Here is a 22,968-nt window from a genome sequence, read left to right as displayed (position 1 = left end):
CCATGAAGGTTAATCTCAATAGTCAGAAAAAACTTAAACATAAGTAAAAACTTAAACATTTAAAATAGCCCAAACAATGCTAAAAAAAGGAGTAAATAGATGGAATAAAAAGAGAAAGTACTAAAAATAGGGAGGATAAGCAGGCGTCTTGCGATACGCCACTATTAACTCCAGTTTACTCCTCCAAGGAACTTTTCTCAGGCAGGTGTTTTTTTTTTTAGTAATTGTAATTACAAGTTTTTATGGGGTTTATTGTGTTTTTATTCTTTTATTGTGTGGTCCCGTGAGCCCAATTGGGAACGGCAGTATATACATTTAAATAATAAATAATAAATAAAAATAAAATGAGAAAACACTTTCCCACTTGGGTAGACCTACATATAACACTGCCACCTCGATTCCTAGATCTGATCCTTATGAATGTCAAAGGGGAAGGATTATGAAACACCACACTTTCCTTATCAACTTTCCTTTTGAGCTTTTCCTCCTCATCACGCACATATTGTTAACTGCATTTTATATCTACTGGTTAGTGCCAGTATAGACATAATATTACAGCATAATTACTGTTAGTCTCACCTTCGCACACACATATAATGCAACAAGTTCTCTTTACTGAAAGAAATTAGCTATATACTCCTATAAATAGCTATATAAATAGCTATATAATCCAAGAAATAAGTAGCTATATAATCCTCACACTTTGCCTTGCATTCTGGCAACCTCTCAAGTTAATGGTTATTAATTAACTTCTCAAGATAATATCGCAGTTTAAACCAAATTAAATACTCTAATAAATAAAACAGTCTTAAATGGCCCTAAAAACTTCTAAAGACTGTTCTCCCTCATCAGGAGTTTATTCCACAAGGAATTATAGGGGAAAAAAGACTCTAGCAGAAACCAAGCAAGTTTAAGTGGAGGAAAAACTGCAAGGTGGTATCTTGCCTCTCCTCTTTAAATGAAGTAACTAATATAATACTTGGATTGGATGACTAAAATGAGTGCTCTTTAGTGGCCTCCTGGCATTTGACATTGTTTGATATCTTTGAGTAAGTCTTTTTTTCTTTTTAACTGGTTATGATTTGCTAATTCCTCAGTCATATCAATCAATCAAACTTTATTGCAGTCGTTCAGATGAAGTTATATGAAGTCAATACATAAAAGACCAAAAGAATATGGTTATTTAAGGTAATATCTCTTTATGACCCCCTCATAAACATTATTTCTGTTTTCACTTTGTATCAATAATCTTATTGTTCCTTTTCAGACTTTAATGATCCCTACACAGATATCTCTTAGTACTATTGTGTTGCTCAGTCTACATAGAATGGTGACTTTAAACCAGATGAGATTTAAAACAGTAATTCCTTAGCATTGGAGTGGCAGAAGGAAGGTAGCTCTAGTATGCCCAGGCTATTTCAGTAACGATTTGTATCTGAATTAGGAAATGGACCATGCCCACAATGATACATCTCAGGAGGAGAGTAACTTCTGATCACACACAGTACCATAGGATCTCTTTCAGTATTAGGGTACAACTTACAGTTCTTCCTGTAAGTGGCTGTGGCTTAGGAAGAGAGACAAAGATCATGCAAGTAAATGACTGGCCACATCACTGGTGTTGTTGGGAAAGGTTTGGATTTCTGGATCATGGTCTACGATGTCAATATGAGAGACTACTATCAGGAGATGATGTGTACCTCTGAAGGGATAGAAAAAGTATTTTTGGGAGAACCACTGCACACCTGGTGAAGAGGGCGTTAAACTAAATCCAAAGGGGGAATGAAATGTACATTCACAAGAAGAAGAAAAGTTGATTCTTCTATGCCGCTTTTCTCAAAGTGGCTTAACAGTCACCTTCCCTTTCTTCTCACCACAACAGACACCCTGTGAGGTGGGTGATGCTGAGTGAGCCCTGATATCACTGCTCGGTCGGAACAGTTTTATCAGTGTCGTGGCGAGCCCAAGGTCACCCAGCTGGCTGCATGTGGGGGAGTGCCAAATCGAATCCGGCATGCCAGATTAGAAGTCTTCACTCCTAACCACTACACCAAACTGGCTCTCAGAACCTAGTATGATGGCAAGAATTGAAGATGAAAACATTGCAAATCTACATGGAACAGCACATAAGCAGGGAACTACGAACTTACAAGGAAGTTCAAAAACCAAAACTTTGGGGCACACAAAGGATGGATTACAATGTCTTTACACTAATGCTCAGAGGATGGGAAACAAGCAGTAGGAACTAGTAGTCCTAATAGAGGAAGGGGACTATGACCTAATAGGAATCACAGAAACTTGATGGGATAATACTCACAATTGGACTACTAGAACATACAAGTAAAGAAGGGGGGGGGTGCAGCAATATATGTTAAGAATCTTTATACTTGTGAACAAATACAGATGCCTGAGCATGAAAGTTCAGTTGAGTGTATTTGGGTAGGAAAGGGAGTAGGAAATAAAAGGATCAGGAAATGAAAATGGTATTATTGTGGGGGTCTGCTATAGACCACCAAGCCAGTCAGAGAATTTGGATGAGATACTCTTAGACCAAATTACACAATTCTCAAAGAGGGGGAATACAGTGGTCATGTTGGAAAACCAACTCTGCTAAAAATACAAACTCCATTAATTTCTTAACTTGTCTTGCCGACAGCTTCATTTCCCAGAAAGTAGAGAGGGGATCCAATGGGTCTATTGGATTTTAGACTTAATTTAGACTTAATTTAGACTTAATTCTCATCAATAGGGAAGAACTGGCAGATGAGGTGGAAGTAGTAGGCATACTTGGTTGTAGTGACCATGTGATTTTGGAATTTTCAATTGTGGGAATGAGAAAACCTTTACGTAGTTGGACATATAGGAAAGCAGATTTTAATAGACTCAAAGGTATGTTGGAGAGAGTCCCATAGTCAGAAACACTGAATATGATCGGATTTCAAGAGGGGTGGGAGTGAAATACTGAAGGCTAAATCACAAACAATTCTCTTGAGAAGAAAAGATGGAAGGAGACTAAGGGAGCCAAGGTGGCTCCATAAGCAGCTGTCAAATGCTTTGAGGAATAAAAAAGAGTAGGAAATGGAAGGAAGGCGTTATTACCAAGGATGAGTATAAACAACTAACTAATGATTGTAGGGAGAGTGTTCTAAAAGCTGAAGCTCAATATGAGCTTAGGCTAGCAACAAGTGCTAAATATAGCAACAAAAAGGCTTCTTTAGTTATATTTCAACTAAGAAAAAGAGTGGGGAAAGGTTGGGGGAGCTTGGTCTGTTTAGCCTAGAAAGGAGATGACTGAGAGGGGATCTGATAACCATCTTCAAGTATTTAGAAGGCTGCCATATAGAGGATGGAGCAGAATTGTTCTCTCTTGCCCCGGAGGGACGGACCAGAACTAAAGGGATGAAATTAATTCAAAAGAAATTCCTTCTAAACATCCGGAAGAAGTTCCTTACAGTTAGAGTGGTTTCTCAGTGGAACAGGCTTCCTTGGGAGGTGGTGGGTTCTCCATCTTTGTAAACTTTTTAAACAGAGACTGGATAGCCATCTTACAGAGAGGCTGATTCTATCGAGGTTCAAGGCAGTGACAGGTTACAGTGGATGAGTGATAGGGTTGTGAGTGTCCTGCAGTGCATGGGGTTGGACTAGATTAGCAATCCCCAACCTGTGGGCCGCGGACCACATGTGGTCCTTCGACTAATTGGAGGTGGGCCCCGAAGAATGCCTTCTCTACCCCCCCCCCCCGGCCCTTTACTTCATCCCCCCGGCCCTTTCCAACACACTTCGGGTGTCATTGTCTCCCATCACTCCCAGATGGGACTATCTCGTTGCAGAGAAACAAGCTCAGGGTTCCCATTGATTTGTCATTGTCATGAGTTAAAATTTCCATGAAAATAAAATGTTCCTTATGTTCATTGTTGTGGCGTGTCTATATCTTATTTTGAAGGGATGTTTAAACATTACCATAGCGATCAGAGAGCGTTAGGGCAGTGGTTGAGAGTAGAGGAGTAAACTACCCCCCCCCCACCGGGCCTCAGTAAAAGGCCTTGAGTGGTCTCCGGTGAGTGGTCCCTGGCGTTGAGTGGTCCCCGGTGATAAAAGGTTGGGGACCACTGGACTAGATGACCCAGGAGGTCCCTCCCAACTCTATGATTCTATGATTCTACTAATGCAGTTGCTTGAGATCAAATTAACTGCTTTTCTGAAGTACAATTCATTATTATTGGTCATGCTACCAGATGTTTTAATGATCTCCTACTCACAACTCCCTCCCCATCCACTCTGATTTTTTACCTGCATGCAACAGTATTTTGTGTTCTCACTGTTCAGGGCAATTTTCCAAATGTTCTTGATATTTTAAATAAAATAAATAAAAAGTACTGTCAGAAATAATTTTCCTTATTCCTTATAATACATAGTTATTTTACTCACCCGATAAACTCTTTCATGGCCAGCTATCTGCTCAATTAAACAGCTTATATCTTCTTCACCCTGAACATATCCTTTGGCAATATCATACCGAAAAGCCAGCTGTTTATTTATTTGTTTTTCTAGTAACTTAACCACTTTGGGTATCACAATCTGAAAGCCATAATGAAGTAAAACCTAAGTCAATCAACAAGACATATCTATTGCAGATGAAGAAGTAAATGACCATACATTGTTGGTATTGTTTCTTAACTGCTCCATCAGCATCTCAAGTTGAACACTGTAAAGATATTTAGATTTTTGTTTTATTTATTTAATTGTATTCTTCCTTTCCCTGAGGCTTCAGAGTGGATCACATCAATCCCAATGAATAAGCAGAATAAAATAAAACACTTATAATCCTAAAATATAAATGTAAAATTAATTGCACAGAAGGTGATTCATTCTCCTTGGAGGAAGTGTGTGTGTGGGGGGGGGGGGGAGGGGGGAATCACATAATATGCACTCTTAATGGTTGGTTAGATAAATTATTAAGCAGGAAGGCCAACAGGTTGAGGTTATTTCAGGGCCTCAACCATGGGCCTGGTGGAACAGCTCTGTCTTGCAGGCACTGTGGAACATTTTGAGGTCCTGAAGGATCCTGATCTCATTAATCAGAGCATTCCATTAAGTCAGGACCAAGTTAAGGCCAATTTAACCTCTTCAAGGCCTGGGATCCTGAGCAAGTTTTGCTAATTAGAACTTAACATTCTTTGGGGGACATAGTGGAACAGGTGGTATTGCAACCCTACCTCCAAGGAGGGTTGAGTCCTCAGACATCCCTCTGGGTAAAGTTGCTTCTTTAGTGAGGTAGACACAATTACAAAGCAAGAAGTTTGGCTAAACCGTCCTTCCTCTAAGGCAAGTTACCACTATGTCAGAATCCTATTTCTTCTTCCATGGTTTAGTGTGGGGTTCGATCACTTTGCTCATTTTAGCATCATGCATCTATTTTCCTCGCTTTCTGCTAGCTTCTAGAATGTAGAGGCTGCTCGCAGCTGTAAGGTCATTTCCCCAACTAGTTTCTATCAACTTCCCACGCTGGCTGGTTTCCCAGAACCTACACCTGGTAGTTTCCTGTTATGTCTCATTTTGATACCTATGTTGCCATCTGCTCCTGGGGGGGGCGGTCATGGGGTCTTATAATGTAATGCTTGGCCTATCTAACTCAGTTCTGTCTAAGAGTGCTGTATGATTCTGCTTGAAATAAAGAGTCTTCATTCCAAGAGGATTTCTTTTTTCCAAGTCTGGGATTCTGACACACTATCTCTGAACTTGTTCCTTAGCCCCCCAGAACTTAGAGACAGTTCTGGAGTATCAGGGAATTACACAATGAGTCTCAAACCCTGTCCAGGGCAGAGAGGCCTTAACATAACACAAAGATAGTGTGACAAAGAAGGCACTGGGTGGGTGGTGTTCCCTCCCATGGCACATTGATAGCACATTCAAGAATCAGACAAATATTAAAAAATCTATTAAAGGTGCACAAAACAAGAATACTAGCAGTGAATGAAAATAATTAAAGTATACATATTTCTATCTAAGCACTTATACTCACAACAAGAGGTTACAGAGTTTAGTTGCAGAGTCTATAGAGTGTAAGCAGAGTTTCAAAGTTTCAAATAGTCAAACTCAAGGATTCAGAGGGAAGTCACAACTTCCAAGACATCAAAGGGAGTAAGATGAGTTTTTTTTTTTTTACAAAATTGGATTCTTTATGGAAAAGTCCAACATGACCCTTTCTAAACAAGGCCAATCAAATTCATATGCCAATTAATAATTAAGACAATGAGATTCTTCATGCTGGAGTGGCCATGATGACCAATCAAGGACTTGACTGAAAAAGATGACTTCAACAGAGTCAATTTCTTAAAACATTAATTAACAACAGTTGGAAAAGGAATTGTCTTATCTTCAAATGTCTCAATTAGGCCTAGCTACTGAACTTCAAGGAGGCAGGTGCAAAAAGCTTCAAGGAGAATTAAATCTATAGCTAATGGGAAGCACAGTTTCACAGAAAGATCATTTTAAGGCCTGCTTGCAGTTACAGGCCTGAACCAAAGTCTTAAAGCAGCAAAAATAAGCCAGTTAACCATGTTTTCACTACAGGTGGCCCTGCAGATCCAATGGACCCAGACTATTTAAGGCTTTGAAGGTAAGAATCAGAACATTGAACTTGGTCTTCAATCTGGAGCCAACATAGTTGGGAGAGCACAGGTCAAATGCGTGCTGTCTGTTGGGTCCCATCAGGAGCAGTACTGCTGCATTCTGGACCAGTTGATGTTTCCAGAGCAACTTCAAGGGCGCTCCTCCATAGAATAAGTTATAGAAATCTAACCTAGAGACAACTGTTGCATAGATCACAGTGGCTAGATTGGATGTCAACAGCATCTGGTGAAGATGGTAGAAAGCCTGATGGGCAATATTTGTGATTTGGGAATTCATAGATAAAGAGGCATGCTGGATCACAGCCAGGCTCCTGACAGTAGCTGAAGCTGTCAAATCAACTCTGTCAAGAGCCAGGAGTAGCACTGACTGACCCGGGGAATGTTGACTCAACCAGAAGACCTCCGTCTTAACTGAATTTAACTTCAGCCAGCTCAACTCAAAGCAGTCCACCACATCCACCAAACAACTGGCTAACAAATTTGGAGATATAGACAGATGAGTTTCTTCAGTATATTGATGATAATACCCAAGCTTGAAACACTGGAACAGCTGGGTGAAGGAGCACATATAGATGTTAAACAACGTTGGAGAGAGTATAGCTCCTTGTGGAACTCCGCACACTGGAGCATGCCGCTTGGAGGTTCTATCCCCTAGCTTGACTTTCTGTCTCTGACCTTGGAGATTGTAGCCATTTAAGGACAGCACCTTGAATCCCAGCGTTGTCTAGATATTAAGCAAGTAGCCCATGGTTGACAGTCTCAAACACTACTGTCAAATCCAGTAAAACCAGCAGTGCTAACCTACCTAGATGTAGAAGTCTCCAGATATCGTGAGGGTGACCAGAGCTGTCTCTACCCATGGCCAGATAGAATGCTGGACTGGAATGGATCAAGAGCCCATATAGCATCCATTAAACTCTTCAGCTGTTCTGTGACTACACTCTCAACCATCTTACCCAGGAATGGCAAATAAACAACTGGGTGGTAGTTGGCTGGGTTGGCTGGATTCAGAATCCACAAGATCCATTAAACTTTCTGGGATAGACCCTTAAATTAGGGACAAATTAATAATCTCCCAGGAAAGGACCCAGATCTCCTCACTGCCAGCTTTCACCAGCCATTAAGAACATAGGTCAAGGGAGCACATGGTAGGCAGAGCAGCTGCCAGAGTCCTGTCAATATTGGCCAGGGAAAGAGGACTCAAGTAACCCAAAATAAGACCTTGAGACAGGCAATGAGCCTCCAATTCCCCGACTGCATCAAAATCAGTGGAAAGGTCATGGTGGAGCAAAAGAATTTTCTTTCCAAAAACACTTTCAAAAGTCTCACAGCCATGATCCAATTGTGAAATTTCAGATGCTCCAGTAGATGTCAGAGACGAAATTGTTTTAAATAATTGTGTTGGGCATGAACTAGTGATACAATAGAGGCGACGAAGTATGACCAGAGGCTTGAACAGGTTCAAAAGTTTAAGTACTTAGGCAGCCTTTCTCAACTTTTTTATTATTGAGAAACCCCTGAAACATTCTTCAGGTTTCGAGAAATCCCAGAAGTGGCATGAATCATGTTGAATATGCTTAGGAAGCATAGCTCTGTACATGCTCACCCAGTGCCCCTCCCCTTCCCACTCCCTTCAGACCGAACACTGGCCATTTTGGGAGCAGTGGGTGGGTAGACAAGACTATATATAGTCGTAAAGGTAAAGGTATCCCCTGTGCAAGCATCAAGTCATGTCTGACCCTTGGGGTGACGCCCTCTAGCGTTTTCATGGCAGACTCAATACGGGGTGGTTTGCCAGTGCCTTCCCCAGTCATTACTGTTTACCCCCCAGCAAGCTGGGTACTCATTTTACCGACCTCGGAAGGATGGAAGGCTGAGTTGACCTTGAGCCGGCTGCTGGGATTGAACTCCCAGCCTCATGGGCAAAGCTGTCAGACGGCTGCCTTACCACTCTGCGCCACAAGAGGCTCTCTATATAGTCGTATCACCCAATAAATGGTTAACAAATTAAAAAATATATATATTAAAATTAATCAACTACCACCCATTTAGGAAACCCTTCCTCAGCTGTCAAGAAACCTAAGCCTGATCTAGGGGTAATCTTCCAAGCCTTGGGTGCCAGGATGGCCCACTGTGCTTATGCTGTGGAACAAGGAGGAAAGTCAGCTCTTAACATAAAGTTTCTCTGCACTGAGGGAGGCCACTGAGGGAGGCACTTAAATTATTCCAGACTAACCCCCTAGCACAATTGGTATATGGGACTCATCTTGGATCTCTCAAATGCTGCCTCATAACTTTGGAGCAAATCCAGTTGAAGTACCTCAGTGTTCTTTTTCAAGCACCCAGATGGGTCTTCAATGGCATGATACAACTCAAAGTTGGCATGTTAGGAGTTGAGGCCTAATGCGCCTCCTGTATTTATTCTGCAGCTACAATTTAAAAAACACACTTTTCTAAATTGATGTAGAATGTCACTCGTGATGTGTGTGTGTTTTGTGTGTATGTGTGTAAGGGGGTGTGTTCAAAGTTCTTTAAAAATTAGGTAATTGCCCTACTGCAGCTGTGCAGTAGTGTCCAACAAGTACCTTCCATTTAAATTCTTGTGACTCAGGTTTTGCACATCCATGTTAATGTTAGTTCACTGAATGAAAGGGAACTGAATGGAATGCATGCAAAGGGAGGAAACCCAAAGTTGAAACTGACCAGACTTGTTTTGAAATTAAGCAGTTGTAAAGACCTGTTTTCTTTTTTTTTTTAATTTTAAATCTATATTACAACAAACAAGAAAGAGATGAGAAAGAAAAGGAAAACAGTAAAAAGAAAAATAAACAACCTATAAGCAATCTTAACAAACTTCACCCTTTTGTCATCCAAGTTTTTTCTCTTACCTAGTATATGTCAGAAAATGCTACTTATTGATATAGCCCATGTGATAATGCCAATGTTCTTGAAACTCAACAACAGATCTTCAATATACTAAATTAGTAAGTTTTGCATTTTAAATAGTTCACCAATCTTACCCAACCAATTAGAAGTGGCTGGTAAGTTCTGTTTTTTCCAACCTTGAGCAATTAACAGTCTTGCAACAGTAATGGTATGGAAAAAAATTATCTTGCCAGCACCAGTAATCCATAGAATCATAGAATCATAGAGTTGGAAGGGGCCATACAGGCCATCTAGTCCAAACCCCTGCTCAACGCAGGATCAGCCCAAAGCATCCTAAAGCATCCAAGAAAAGTGTGTATCCAACCTTTGCTTGAAGACTACCAGTGAGTCTTGCTTGAAGACTGCCATCTGGCAATACACTCAATAACGTATAATCAGGATACATCAGGAATTCAAAGTCCTGTTTTCCATTTTGCCAAGCACTGGGGATTCTCTGCTGTATTACTGGCCATTGTGAAAAATGTGGGACATGCCGAGTACATAGAATGCTTGGTAGAACCCAATGATGATGTTTTGCTTGCTAGGAATTCCTAACTCAAGTTTGCCAACCACCTGCAGGAGGTCCTATGCTATTTCAACACAGCCAGCTTCAAAGCAATGCAGGGAAAATGTCATCTTGGCAATCAGTCACATTGTTGGGATTCCTAATCACTGTTGCTAGAGTCCACCCCACCAAGGACAAGGTCAGGCCATCTAAATCACACCTCCACCTCTGTCAAACATGACCTGCAGGCCTTTCTGGGACTTTTGAACTTCTATCATTCCTTACTGCCTAACAAGACAACAATTGTGGAGCCCCTGCACTGGCTCCTTGACAAGAAGTCCTAAGCCTGTGGTCCCATGCAGCCTTTGCAGCTGTTAAGAGCCTCAACACATCAGACAGCATCCTGGTCCATTTTGGTGAGTTCAAGCCCATCATTCTTGCATGCGATACCTCCCAACATGGCATTGGTGCCATTTTGAGTCACTAACTTCAGGATAGGCGGGGGGAGGCTCCCATGTTTTATTCATGGACCTTATCTTCTGCCAAGAGCAACTATGCACAGATTGACAAGGAGGCACTGGCTATAGTCACTGGGGTTAAAAAATTTCACCCCTACCTCTACAGTCGCCAGTTCACAATTACAGACTATAAGCCTCTCCTGAGACTTTTTACTACAGATCGCCAAATACCACAGATTCTGTTGCCTCACATGCTATCCTGGTAAATTTCTTTGCATGGCTACGAATTCAGGCTTCAGCATCACCCTGGGAAGTCAATCAATTATACAGATGCCGTCAGGCACCCACTGCTGCCACAGATCAACGGGGACCTGGCGCCAGCCTCCAGCGTCCTCTTCCTGGACTCTCTTCCACAGTCATCTCTGTTCTCTGCTGACATTGCTGTTCACTCCACTACAGATGGGCTCCTCTCCCGCATCATCTACTGGTGTGGAGGGAATGGCCTAGTGGTAAGCAGGACTCTGACTTTGCCCCTTTCATGACCCAACAAACTGAACCATCAGCACACAAGGGTTGTGTTTGTGGGGCCGCTGGGTTGTAGTCCCCCTTAAACGGAACTGGCCAATCTTAGAAGTGCTGCAAGAGGGACACCCAGCGATTGTGCACATGAAGGCGCTGGTTCACAGTTATGTGTGGTGGCCCAGCATAGACAAGGAGGTGGAAGCCTGGGTCCACCAGTGCTGTACATGCCAGGAACAACGGCTGCTTATGCCACTGGCTCCTGTACAGCCCTGGGAGATTGCCCAGAATTTTTGGTCCAGGGTGCATGTAAACTTTGCAGGCCCCTTCCAAGGACACATGTTCTTGGTGGTTGCTGACTCTTACTCAAAGTGGTTAGAGTGGTTCCAGTCTCAGCCATGACTTCCACCATGGTGATTGAGGTTTTGCAGTGCCTTTTTGCAACCTACAGGCTGCCAGACACTATTGTCACAATTCACTTTGGCAAAAATCAAGGCATTCCTTAAGGAGCACCTGATCCAGCATGTAACATCTGTGCCCTTTCACCTGCCCATCAACAGACAAGCAGAGTGTGTGGTCCGCAAAACCAAAGATGTGCTCTCCCTACTCACCCAGGAAGACCAGCACCTAATCTACTTCCTGGCCAGGCAGCATGTGACTCTGTCATCTGCTACTGGCAAGAATCTTGCAGAACTGTTGATGGTCTGGAGACAGGGCACCTTACTGGACCACCTGAATTCAGATCATTATACATCCTGAAAAGACAGCCAGGAAGTGATCACCGCACCAAACTCCTTTGTTCCTGATGACCTCATCTATGTCTGGAATTATGAGGCCAGTCCCAACTGGATTCCTGCTACTTTAACCCAAGCGATGGGGCTAGTATCCTATCAAGTGCAGTCATTGGAGGCCAGCATGCCCAAACATGGATCAAGTACACTGCCCCAACCCTGAACCAGCTCACTCAAAGTAGCCTTCCAGCCCGGCACTTACAAGTCCAGCTGCTGATGACAATGCGCTGTTGCAGCTTGTTCCTGTTCTGGAACTGTCAGCGCAGCCAACAGAGGAGCCTGTACCCTGTGTTCCTGCAATTCTGCCTGCTACTTAGGACACTGTCACTCTATTTCCAGTTCCCAAGTTCATTCCGCACCCTGGTACCTCCAGAACTTTGTGCACACTTTACCAAGTGACTGCTTAAGAGACGAGGGGTGTAGTGCCTGCAGTCTGGTTCAGGACAGAGCCTGAGGCCAAGGCAGAACTCCTTGTAACTGACCAATGCATAGCTAGATCCCAGCTGCCGGATCCAGTCAGTTTAAAGTGAAACTGACCAATAGTGCACCTAGCAGGAAGATCTATTGCATGGCGTATGTTGAGGTGTTTGGATGTTTTTTTGGTTCAGTTTGGTTCTTGTTATACTATGCTAAGTTCCAATTCAGCCTTTCACAACTTTTTTACCATTGAAAAACCCCAGAAGTGGTATAATCGTGCAGATATGACCATATATAGCCATATTGCTCAATAAATGTTTAAAAATATTAAAAATTAATTAACTTCCACCCATTCAGGAAACCCTTCCAGGAATATCAAGAAACCCCAAGGTTTCATAAAGCTCTGGTTGAGAAAGCCTGATCCAGCTAAAGAGATGATTAAACTCTCAGTATCCTGACTTCCATTGAACCCACAGATCTAACAGACTGAACTATCCTATTGTCTCTAGCTTGACCTATTAGCATTTCTTAAGAGATAGCTGAAGTGTGGCTGGAAAGTCATTTAACTTCCTCCCCGGTTCTTGCTCAGAGAGAATCACTTTTAAAACATCAGGCTTTACTCAGGTCAGATCCCCTACCCAAAATTGCATTTCTTCAGACCCAGAAATTTTTGCTGGTCTTTAGGGTGCTTCTGGACTTGAATTTTGTTCTGGTATTGTTAGATTCAGGAGCCTCTTGTGGCACAGAGTGGTAAGTGGCTGAAAGGCTATCTGAAAGCTATGCCCATGAGGTTGGGAGTTCAATCCCAGCAGCCGGCTCAAGGTTGCCTCAGCCTTCCATCCTTCCGAGGACGGTAAAATGAGTACCCAGCTTGCTGCTGGGGGGTAAAACAGTAATGACTGGGGAAGGCACTGGCAAGGCCACTCTGTATTGAGTCTGCCATGAAAATGCTGGAGGGTGTCACCCCAAGGGTCAGACATGACTCGGTGCTTGCACAGGGGCTACCTTTACCTTTACCTTTATTGTTAGATTCACAGTTTTAAAAACCACATTGCAACTAAATGGAGGTTAATCAATATTAATGAATATATTTTAAACATTTAAAATTATATTTTTATATTTTTTGAAACATGAACAGTTAACTTAGTAAGTCAGAACATATTCCAGGACAATGATAGACTTATGTTTTTACCTTCAAGAGTCGCAGAACTCTTAGAAGACGAACAATTCTGAATACATTGATGATTCTTAACACATAATATTCTGGACTAATTTGCTTAAGGGCTTTCATAATGATGACATCTATAATTCCCACTATTACGATTAAAAGTTCAAACTGGTTCCAGTGATGAGAGAGGTATGTCTTCCCCATTGCTGAAGCCTGTTAAAAACAAATATTGAATGGATATTAACTAGGTAGATGTTACATTTTGCCTAGCGCAAATTCACATTGAAATTATTAATCCATACACTGATTAAGAGTACAACTGGAATGTAATCTTTAATTTATTAGCCCGGGAATGATAAAGACTAGTATACAAAGCATCTTGGAACTTCTACAAGATACCTTATAAGGTTCTTCCTTCCAATATCAACCTTTATATCATTTGACAAGCCTGCGCTAAACTAAGGATACTTCAGGAACACCTCTGATATAATGTGAAGAGTTGGTATTTTTATGTTCAAATAAGTGAAGGGCTAGAGGCATAAGATTTGCTCTGCATATACAAAAATTTTACCTCAATAAAATCAGAGACCAGTAGCACCTTTAAGACCAACAGAGATTTCTTGCTATTTCAGACCAACAAAGCTGACTTTACAGACTTAAAGGCATGTTGCATAGAGTCCCGTGGTCAGAAAGGCTTAAAGAGATGGTAGGCCAAAGGGGCTGGGAGTTTCTTACTGAAATACTGAAGGCTCAATCACAAACAATTCACTTGAGAAGAAAAAATGGAAGGAGCCTAAGGAAGCCAAGTTGGCTCCATAAGCAGTTGTCAAAAGATTTGAGGAGTCATTTAGGAAATGGAAGGAAGGCCTTATGACCAAGGATGAGTATAAACAAATAACCAATAATTGTAGGGGGAGTGTTAGAAAAGCTAAAGTTCAATATGAGCTTAGGCTAGCAAGAAATGCTAAACATAACAAAATAGGCTTCTTTAGTTATATTTCAAGCAAAAAAAAATAAGGATACCACAGGACCATTGCGAGGACAAGAAAGTGAAATTATAACAGATGATGAAGAGAGGGCTGAACAGCTTAACTCCTATTTCTCCTCGGTCTTCTCTTGTGAGGGAAATAGTGATCAATGTTGCAAAAACATAACACAACACGGGGGACGGGAATGGTGGCAACAGAATACAGGATGATCTTGATAGGCTCAAGAAGTGCGCTAAACTGAATTAAATGAAGTTCAATAGGGACAAATGTAAAGTTCTGCATTTAGGTAGGAAAAACCAAATACACCAATATAAGATGGGGGAGACTTGTCTTGGCAGATCCTTGTGCGAAAAGGATCTAGGAGTCTTAGTAGACCATACATTGAACATGAGTCAGCAGTGTGACTCAGTGGCTAAAAAGGCAAATGGGATTTTGGGCTGTATAAAACGGAGTATCATGTCCAGATCACGGGAGGTGATGGTACCGCTTTACTCTGCTCTGGTTCCGCCTCATTTGGAGTACTGTGTTCAGTTTTGGGCACCCCAATTGAAGAGGGATGTTGGCAAACTGGAACGTGTCCAGAGGAGGGCAACAAAGATGGTGAGAGGTTTGGAGACCAAGACATATGAAGAAAGCCTGGGGGAGCTTGGTCTGTTTAGCTTAGAGTTCCCTTTCAACTTTATTATTCTATGATTCTATGATTCTATTATTAACATCCATGATTACACAGGATATTACCAATGACCAGTCCCTTAATGTCTGACTGTGAGCTCATAAGAGAATAGAACTCTATATATAGTGTTTGGAGCTTCACATTTTATGTAAATAACCACCGCTCTTTATTTTTAGTTTTAATAAAAATATCTCTAAAATTCTTACACAAATATTTTCTATTTCTTTATACTACCCACTAGGCATTAATTATATATGTTTCTGTGTTGTTTATTTGACCACTGAAGAAGACCCTAAATGTTGAAATGCATCTAGTCACTGGTCATGTGTAACTATTAATGTTAATATGGGAAATTATACTTGCAACATTTTATAGGTTGCTGTAAATGAGAATTTATGTTTTTAATGATGTTTTAATTCTGATTTATGTGCACTAGTAATAAATAATTGTGTATAATTTTAATTTCCTTTTTGCTCTACCTTCAGCTACCTAGCTTTAAAACATGATCAGAATAAATAAAGGTGACAGAATAAAGGTGATACCAATAAAAGGAGAGCAATGTATTGTTTTACACTTTCAAGAAACTGCATTTTCAGTGTTATATTTTAGTGGTAAAAGTGAAATTCAAATTATCAGAATATGTCACTAATTAATGTTACTAAAATGTCAGAATATTATACAGACAGTACCTTCATTATTGCTTCGATTATATACAAACTCAGAAAATAGTAGTTGCACATTTTTAGTTGTTCCTGAAATAGTAAACTAATATGCGATATGAAATGAAAAACAATAGGGCAGGTGTTCAGTAATGTAATGACAGAGCTTGTACTTTCAAATTCATCTGTGAATACTGCATGATGACACATCTTCAGAAACTTGTTTCTGTGGAGAAAGGGGGATATAGTGTGACTTTCATTTAGAAAACTCAGACCACTACATTAAATTCAATTTTTCTCTATCATACCAGGCTCACATTAGTAATAGGGATGGATATTAAGGCATTTCCTTAGGCCAATATATAAACCTATTTTAATGGGACCAAAGGGGCTGAACTCCACATTGTCTATGAAAACACAGAGACCTCAGTATCTGACAGGAAGTGCCTCCAGGCCAGTCTCTCAATATCTGACATGGAGGGATCTAGTGACATCACAGTGAGAAAAGTGTGAGCCCAATTTACTTCATTTCGCCATGTTAACACTAGTCTTCATATCAGAGGGGCCAAAAGTTTCTCAAGGAAGAAATGCTTTCCCTCTTTTCTACCTGCCACTAGTGTTATTACAGCCTTCCCAGTCTCATACTCTTTTAATTGGCAATCATTGGTGAAAATGGTTGGAAGATCCCAGTATCTCCCATAATTGGTCCTGTCTGTAAAGGACCAAGATGAGGGGTAGTGATAGTGAGAAGGAAGAAAATCCATTTCTCATTCATCACTAGTGCAGCTGTAAAAAAAATTGTTATTTTTATCTATAGATCCAGAACATGCCTTCTCACATGGAAAGGAGGCAAAAAAAGGTCTCCATGAACTTGATATCACTGACTAGACTGGTTTTTATATGTCACTTTTCTCTACTAGGAGTCTCAAAGTGGCTTACAATCACCTTCCCCTTCCTCTCCCTACAACAGACCTATGAGGTAGGTGAGGATGAGAGAACCTTGATATTACTGCTTGGTCAGAACAGCTCTATTACTCCTGTGATGAGCCAAAGGTTCAAAGTTGGCTGCTTGTGGGGGAGTGGGGAATCAAACCCGGCTCACCAGATTGGAAGCCACCACTCTTAACCATTACACCAAACATGACTACTTCATGCACTGTGATATGGAATGCTGAAAAGTATTGGAAAGGATGTCATATCCCTGCATCCATGTTGTGGTAACTTACCTCTTGGTTCACCGGGCTCCATTTCTAGCCTGTGGCTTACAGATTCAGCGGCATCTTCTGAATTGTACTACAAGTCCCATTACCTTATTCTGAGGACAAATGCAGCTCTGCCTGGCTTTATGAAAGCATAACATCAATGCTTGTTCTGTTCAAGCAAGTTGTCTTATTGGAGGTGACCCTCCCTTCTAAGCTCCTGCTTCCTTCCCCAACATTGCTTCCTTAAAACCTCGTTGGTCTATGTAGACATAATCCAAACTTATGAACTCCTGCCAATGTTAGAATGTGACTTCATTCTAGCCTTTCTGATATCTGGTTGCCTTTTTTGAACCGGACTTCTGGCTCCTCAGGAACTTCTCATCTTTGGTCCCTGATGGACTGACAGAAGGCTTCTTCAGACCTTGAAAACCATGCCCGAAATTTTGATCATATTAAAGTGTGTACAATATTTCATTTTTGTGTCACATTTTGTAAGCATGTTACCCATTCTTTCATCCATGTTCATCCATGTTCTACTAACCTTGATGGCCTAGAAGACTTTTCTTCTTTTACATTGTAAGACCAATCCATTAACCCATTTTTAATAGTTACTAGTAATCCTTTGCTTTCCCAGTATGTCTTTACTTCTTGGATATTCATGAACCTAAAGTATTTATGAAAATGCATAATTGAGATCAGTTAAAACATGAACACAGCAAGAGGTACAAGATTAGAGAAATTACATTATTTTATAGACATTAAAAGTAAATTAGAACACTGTGAAAAACAGAGTTTCAGGGCAGACTAGGGATTCAAACCTGGGTCTCCAGATCCTAGTCTGAAATTCTGACCCCTATACCTCATTGGCTTTTGTAGGAAGTTGAATAGGAGCAAATAGTCTGTTCATGCAAGTAATCTGGTAGTAAGTCACCCATTGATTGCTGCCAGGGCTGAACCTAGTGAGTCCTCCCTCAAAGGCCAATATGGTCCTGGAAAGGACCTTGTCTCTATTTACAAAAAACAATGTTTGAAGGCTGGCAATACTGCCTAGTGATCCCCACAATGGCCAATACAGAGGACATTTGTTTCTTAGAGCTATAACACTGCATCTTGTTATTTGGGTTTTTAAAATCCTCAATCTGTTTGTGTGTACATACTTTATGATTTCAGACTTTTCTACAAACCTTTAGCTTTTCTCAGATTTGCAGAAGGATCTGTTTTGTCTCTCCATGGTCCCTGTCTCTGGATTTAAATGTCTATAAATGGGGCCACACTGAGAATCATCATATCATATATATATATCTAATAGTGGAGGGGGTGAACAGTGAATATATAAATCCACAGCTCAGGCTCATTTACACAGGAGAAAACTTTTTTTTACCAACTTGGGGGAGCCCCCCCCAAAGGTCTGCAGAAAAATCTGAAAAGGAGGGATTCCAGAAACCAATTGGATTCATGAGCCTTCTTGGGCAAGCATAAATCTACTCTCTGCCTTTATACTCTTCTTCCTTATCTTCCCACTATAGTGGGGACACTCAGGGCAATTTCTGGCTGACAAGCCTATAAACCTGATTTTACAGTGGGAATGGATCATAGCAGAGAAAAATGAGTGTCCTCATATATTTCCAGAGGCAAGACACTGGATTATGAAGGTCCAAACCTATCCACAGTTAAAGATTGTAGCTGGCAAGATATGAGGTCAGTGTAGCCTAAGGGACTGCTAAGGTTGTAGAGCTGGTTGGTAAAATAGCTGGTTGTTGTTGTTAGGTGCGAAGTTGTGTCTGACCCATTGTGACCCCATGGAAAATGATCCTCCAGGCCTTCCTGTCCTCTACCATTCCGCAGCAGTCTATGTCCACTTGGGAGACACATTTCAGTGGGACACCTAATGTTCCACTGACATGTGTCCCCAAGGAAACAAAGCACTGGTGGATTAGTTCCGCTGTGCGTGGGGAGGCATGGGGAGGCATGGGGGTTATTTTGCAGGAAGGGGGGATTGCATGGAATGCAATCCCCTCTTCCTGGAAATACAAATACAAATAAATGCCCCGCTCCACCTACAGTGCAGCAAAGTGCTGAGAAACCAACCAGGGCATTTTTTTGCTCCCTCTGGGCACTGTAGCCGTGGGACAGGCTCTGTTGACTGCCGCATTGGGCTACAGGAACTCAGAAAATTCCACATTCCCTTACCTTGGGACTTCTGGGACTTGATCCATGCCAGGCCCAGGACGGCAGCAGCCTGGCAGCAATGTCATATGGAAGCAGGGTTTTGCCCCGCTTTCATATGACTGCCCTCTCAACATTTTCTACCCATGCGGAATTGGCCACAGTGAAACAAAACTAGCTGCCAGGAAAAGCATCGCTGCCTGGGCTCCAAGGACATAGAGATAACCTGAGCCCAGGGACCAAGAAGATTTACTATCTGCCCCTCCTGACAGGGTGGCAGATATCAACCTTGCAGCCCCCACCTTTTTAACCCTAGTTGAACCAATATAAGGCAACCAGATTTTAATATTTGTAAAGTGGGACACCAGGAGGGTTCTTGATTAAAAATTTGGTCTATATGGAGCAAGTTTCATAAAACGCAAAAATAGTATTGTAATATATATATTTTTAATTTCAACATAAGTACAATTTGCCAGGTGCCCCCAGATGTCCCTCCAAAAGTGGGACAATCTGGTCACCTTAAAGCAATACCAACCACTACAGACCTAAGCAAGCACTGAGAACAAAGGCTGACAAAATGGAGTCACAATAGTGAAACAAGTCTATTGTATCATCCAACTACATATCTTAGATATCAAACTTTAGTAGTAGGAGCATGCAAATAATGTTGTTACATTGTTCGTGACATACCCTCCTCAGAGACCACCTTGTGAAACCTCTAATGGGAGAAGTAGACATCCATAATTCTATGACACTGCTTCAACATCTATTGAGCTAATGCAACAACAGTGGCAAGACTTATCATTGCTGCCAGATGGAAGCAACCACAGGCGCCACATATAGATTCCTGGTGTGAAAAGATCAGGGAACTGGTGGTGATGGCTAAACTAACAGCTATTGTCAACCACAGACCACCTGAGGAATTTCAAAGACATTGGGATGAATCCTTAACATGTTTGTAAACGTTAATTTTAGAGCCTATTGTGGCGCAGAGTGGTAAGTGGATGAAAGGCTGTCTGAAAGCTATGCCCATGAGGTTGGGAGTTCAATCCCAGCAGTTGGCTCAAGGTTGATTCAGCCTTCCATCCTTCTGAGGTCGGTAAAATGAGTACCCAGCTTGCTGGGGGGTAAACGGTAATGACTGGGGAAAGGAATGGCAAACCACCCCGTATTGAGTCTGCCATGAACACGCTAGAGGGCATCACCCCAAGGGTCAGATACCTTTAAACGTTAATTTTATATCTTGCTTTTTCTATTCTGTAATTAACTAGAAAAGTAAATAAAACTATTAAAAAAAACATGAGTTAACAAAATCCCCAGATAACTGAAGCCACTACCAGATTTTTCTACTTAATCTTGTTCAAATATGCTAAAAATTTATAGCACATCTGAGATTTAGCTTGAATGGTTTTAGCACGCTTTTAACACATATATCTATGTTCGGGTAATAATGCCAATAAAGGTATTAGATTTGATTTGAGTCGCAATAGTCATGGCAAAAGCATGTAGATACACTCTGGATACATGATCTTGACACACGGTATCAAACACATCAAATGTACAGGAGACATCTACTTTTATTAGGAAACCCTGGAATTTAGAAAATGTATCACCATGCAGAAACATAGAATTTCTTTATCTATGGCTTACCCACCTGGACATATGAGTATGAATATTGAGACACAAAAGAGGCACAAATATATTAGTTATCATTAATCAGTAAATAATGTAACAGGGTTAAAAAAAATAAAAAATTATCACACCATTTAGCTGAGCATGGAGTCTTCCTCCCTGTTAGAGGAAGGCTATACTTTTAGCAGAATGAAATGGTTGACTAAAATCCCTAGTTTTAAAAATTAAAATTAAGTACTTACTTTCCTTTAATATCAATATAATTTTCTGCTGCACCAATCAATGCTTGGGCAGCTTCTTGGTTAAGAATTCTAGTACTGTATTGCTTCTGATAACTGGCCTGTATTTTGAAAAACAAATTCTAAATAAGTAGCATGATAATCACAAATAAAAAAATATGTGCAGCTCTACAGCATACCTGACTCCCATATATGTTTCATGTGGTTAGTTTTCTCTCTATCACTCTCATTTTCACTCTCTCTAACGTACTCTGTTCACATCTCAATGTCTAAACTGACTCCACTGAAAAAAATATTATGTCTGAGGTGAGATTAGGCAGCTATCCCATATGAATAGAGATCAGGATAGAATCCATTCACAACCACCTTCTGAACATACAACTTGACTTGACCAGCAGTTGCAGTTATCAGAGACCATTTACGTATCTGCTGTAGGATTGTCAACTGATTTGTTCTAGTCCAACTCCTGCACTCTTGCTAGCAGCTCAAAAGTCCATTATGTCACCAGCATAGTTGTCCTTTTCATGGGTATTCACCAATACAGACAGTATATATGATTCTGAAGTCTGTCAGTGCAAAAGCACAGAAGTCATAGAATGACAGAACCATCAAGTTGGAAGGGACCTCCAGGGTCATCTAGTACAATGCAATGCCAAGCACCTATACAATCTCTTCTGTCTACCCACTTACAATCTACCTAAGTTCATAGAATTAGCATTTCTGTCAGATGGCCATATAGTCTCTGCTTAAAATCTTCCAAAGAAGGAAAACCTAACACTTCCTGAGGAATCCTGTTTCACTGAGGAACCGTTTTGTCAGGACCTTCTTCTGGATGTTTAGCCAAAAATTCTTTTGAATTAATTTCAACCCATTAGTTCTTACCCAAACTTTTGGGGCAACAGAAAACAACTCTGCTCCATCCTCTATGTGACGGCCCTTCACATACTTGAAGATGGCTATCATATCACCTTTTTAGTTGTCTTCTCTCCAGGCTAAACAGATCAAGCTCCCTCAACCCTTCCTCATATGTCTTGGTCTCCAAACCCCTCATCAGTTTCATTACCCTCCTCTGGACATGCTTCAGTTTGTGTACACCTTATGTGATGACATTATACTCCTTTTGATAAATCCCAAAATCCTACTTGCCTTTTTAGCCACTGAATCACACTGCTGACTCATGTTCAGTGTATGGTCTACTAAGACCCCTAGATCCTTCTTGCACATACTTCTGCCAAAACAGGTCTCCCCCATCCTATAATGATGCATTTGAATTTTCCTACCTAAATGCAGAAGTTAACATTTATCACTATTGAAATTCATTTTGCTTATTTTAGCCCAGTTTTCCAGCCTGTCCAGTCTGGCTGGGAGAACAGCTATAGCATCACACTCATCTGACCAATATGCCTGCTGCTGTTTAATAAAAATGTGGATTATATTACAGCTGTTCCTTAGTTTGGACATTGATAGTGTCCCTGTACTTGTTACTGGCCTCAGGTGTTTTCATTATGCACGCCATACAGTAGCAGGAATCTGAGAGGGTAGTCTAAACTATACACAGCTGTGTTCCAGTAAAGGTGAGGGAAAGGGTACCCTGATCACTTTTGCTATCTAATCAGCCAAGCAGCCTGCATAAAGGGAGGGGACAGGGAGGGATGGAGAATATACCTTGCTTGTATGAAAAGTAGATGCTGGTGGCAGTGAACACCTGAATGCAGTATAGGAATAGTACATAGAAGATTGCTGACCAAAAGGACTGGGCTCATGGGGCAGCCAATCAGCATTATCAGCCTGTTCCAAGCAATTGTGTTTGATGGTGCAAATCACAGAGTGCTCTTCCAGAATGTCTGGTAGCCAACCCAATACTGACTTGAACTCAAGGCCTTGAATATATAATACCTGTGACTATACATTTATTGATAGTTCTCTTTGCCCTAGTTTATATGGCTGGTGTTTCTAGGACCTTCCTAATGTCAAGCTGTGTGCCTAGTTGTGT

General features: G+C 41.2%; 1 protein-coding gene across 3 annotated transcripts in view; it reads right to left on the bottom strand.

The window, feature by feature from the left end:
- Window positions 1-22,968, bottom strand: part of LOC143829830 (solute carrier family 9 member C1-like) — a 188,666-nt gene that overhangs the window by 85,810 nt on the left and 79,888 nt on the right. For all 3 annotated transcript variants that reach the window (XM_077321296.1, XM_077321297.1, XM_077321298.1), the window contains 5 exons: window positions 20,979-21,076; window positions 17,480-17,602; window positions 15,767-15,962; window positions 13,440-13,628; window positions 4,429-4,578 (listed from right to left, as the gene is read on the bottom strand). In XM_077321296.1, the coding sequence (XP_077177411.1) occupies window positions 4,429-4,578; window positions 13,440-13,628; window positions 15,767-15,962; window positions 17,480-17,602; window positions 20,979-21,076 (756 nt within the window). The remainder of the gene's footprint in view (window positions 1-4,428; window positions 4,579-13,439; window positions 13,629-15,766; window positions 15,963-17,479; window positions 17,603-20,978; window positions 21,077-22,968) is intronic.

Source organism: Paroedura picta, chromosome 2, assembly GCF_049243985.1.
Source record: "Paroedura picta isolate Pp20150507F chromosome 2, Ppicta_v3.0, whole genome shotgun sequence".
NCBI classification, from domain to species: domain Eukaryota; kingdom Metazoa; phylum Chordata; class Lepidosauria; order Squamata; family Gekkonidae; genus Paroedura; species Paroedura picta.
The sequence above is the reverse complement of the archived record's forward strand: the minus strand, read 5'-3'. Positions and strand labels throughout refer to the sequence as shown.